The sequence below is a fragment of the Acanthisitta chloris genome, unplaced genomic scaffold, assembly GCF_000695815.1.
Source record: "Acanthisitta chloris isolate BGI_N310 unplaced genomic scaffold, ASM69581v1 scaffold327, whole genome shotgun sequence".
Classification (NCBI taxonomy): domain Eukaryota; kingdom Metazoa; phylum Chordata; class Aves; order Passeriformes; family Acanthisittidae; genus Acanthisitta; species Acanthisitta chloris.
Window position 1 is genome coordinate 5456 of NW_008680716.1, and position 722 is coordinate 6177.

Here is a 722-nt window from a genome sequence, read left to right on the forward strand (position 1 = left end):
GTGGCTTCAGAGTGCATTGAAACTGAGAGCTCACATTGAAAACCGCTCAAACTGAGAAGTATGCATAGCTCTTGTACAATTGAAGGAAATTAAGGTGTAAAGGATAGTCTGAAAGACTCCAACTTGAGCATAAGTCTTCTGTGACCCTGCCATACATGTAGGACTTTGTTTGTTTTACAGGGCACATGGGTATATTTGTTTTGAAAGAGTCAGTTTTCTGAATGTAATTGTTGTTGGTTTTCTTTTCTTTAGGATCACATGATTCTTTCAGCTATTGGGTTGATGAACAATCTCCTGTGGGACCAGACCAAGCCACAGCCATCAAACGTTTGGCCAGAATTTCCTTGGTTAGAAAGATTATGAAGAAATGGTCGGTGACTCAAAATTTGACTTTCAAAGAGCAGTTGGAAGGTGGGATCCGCTACTTTGATCTTCGTGTATCTTCCAAACCTGGGGAAGTAGGACAAGAGATTTACTTCATACATGGCTTGTTTGGCATCAAAGTATGGGATGGGATGAAGGAGATAAATACCTTTCTTGAGCAGCACCCCAAGGAAGTAATCTTCTTGGATTTCAATCATTTCTATGCCATGGACGACAACCATCACCACTTCTTGATCAACAGGATCCACTCAGCATTTGAAGCCAAACTTTGTTCTGTTGAATGTGTAGAATATGTGACATTACAGTATATGTGGGAGAAGAAACACCAGGTAGGGAAA

The 722-nt window shown here is 40.6% G+C and overlaps 1 protein-coding gene across 1 annotated transcript in view; it reads left to right on the forward strand.

Annotated features, from left to right (window-relative positions):
- Positions 1-252: 252 nt before the first annotated feature.
- PLCXD3 (phosphatidylinositol-specific phospholipase C, X domain containing 3) overlaps positions 253-722 on the forward strand; it is a gene marked incomplete at its 5' end in the record, with an annotated part of 5799 nt that continues 5329 nt past the window's right edge. The window contains 2 exons of the mRNA XM_009077789.1: positions 253-370; positions 626-713. Of these exons, the coding sequence (XP_009076037.1) occupies positions 253-370; positions 626-713 (206 nt within the window). The remainder of the gene's footprint in view (positions 371-625; positions 714-722) is intronic.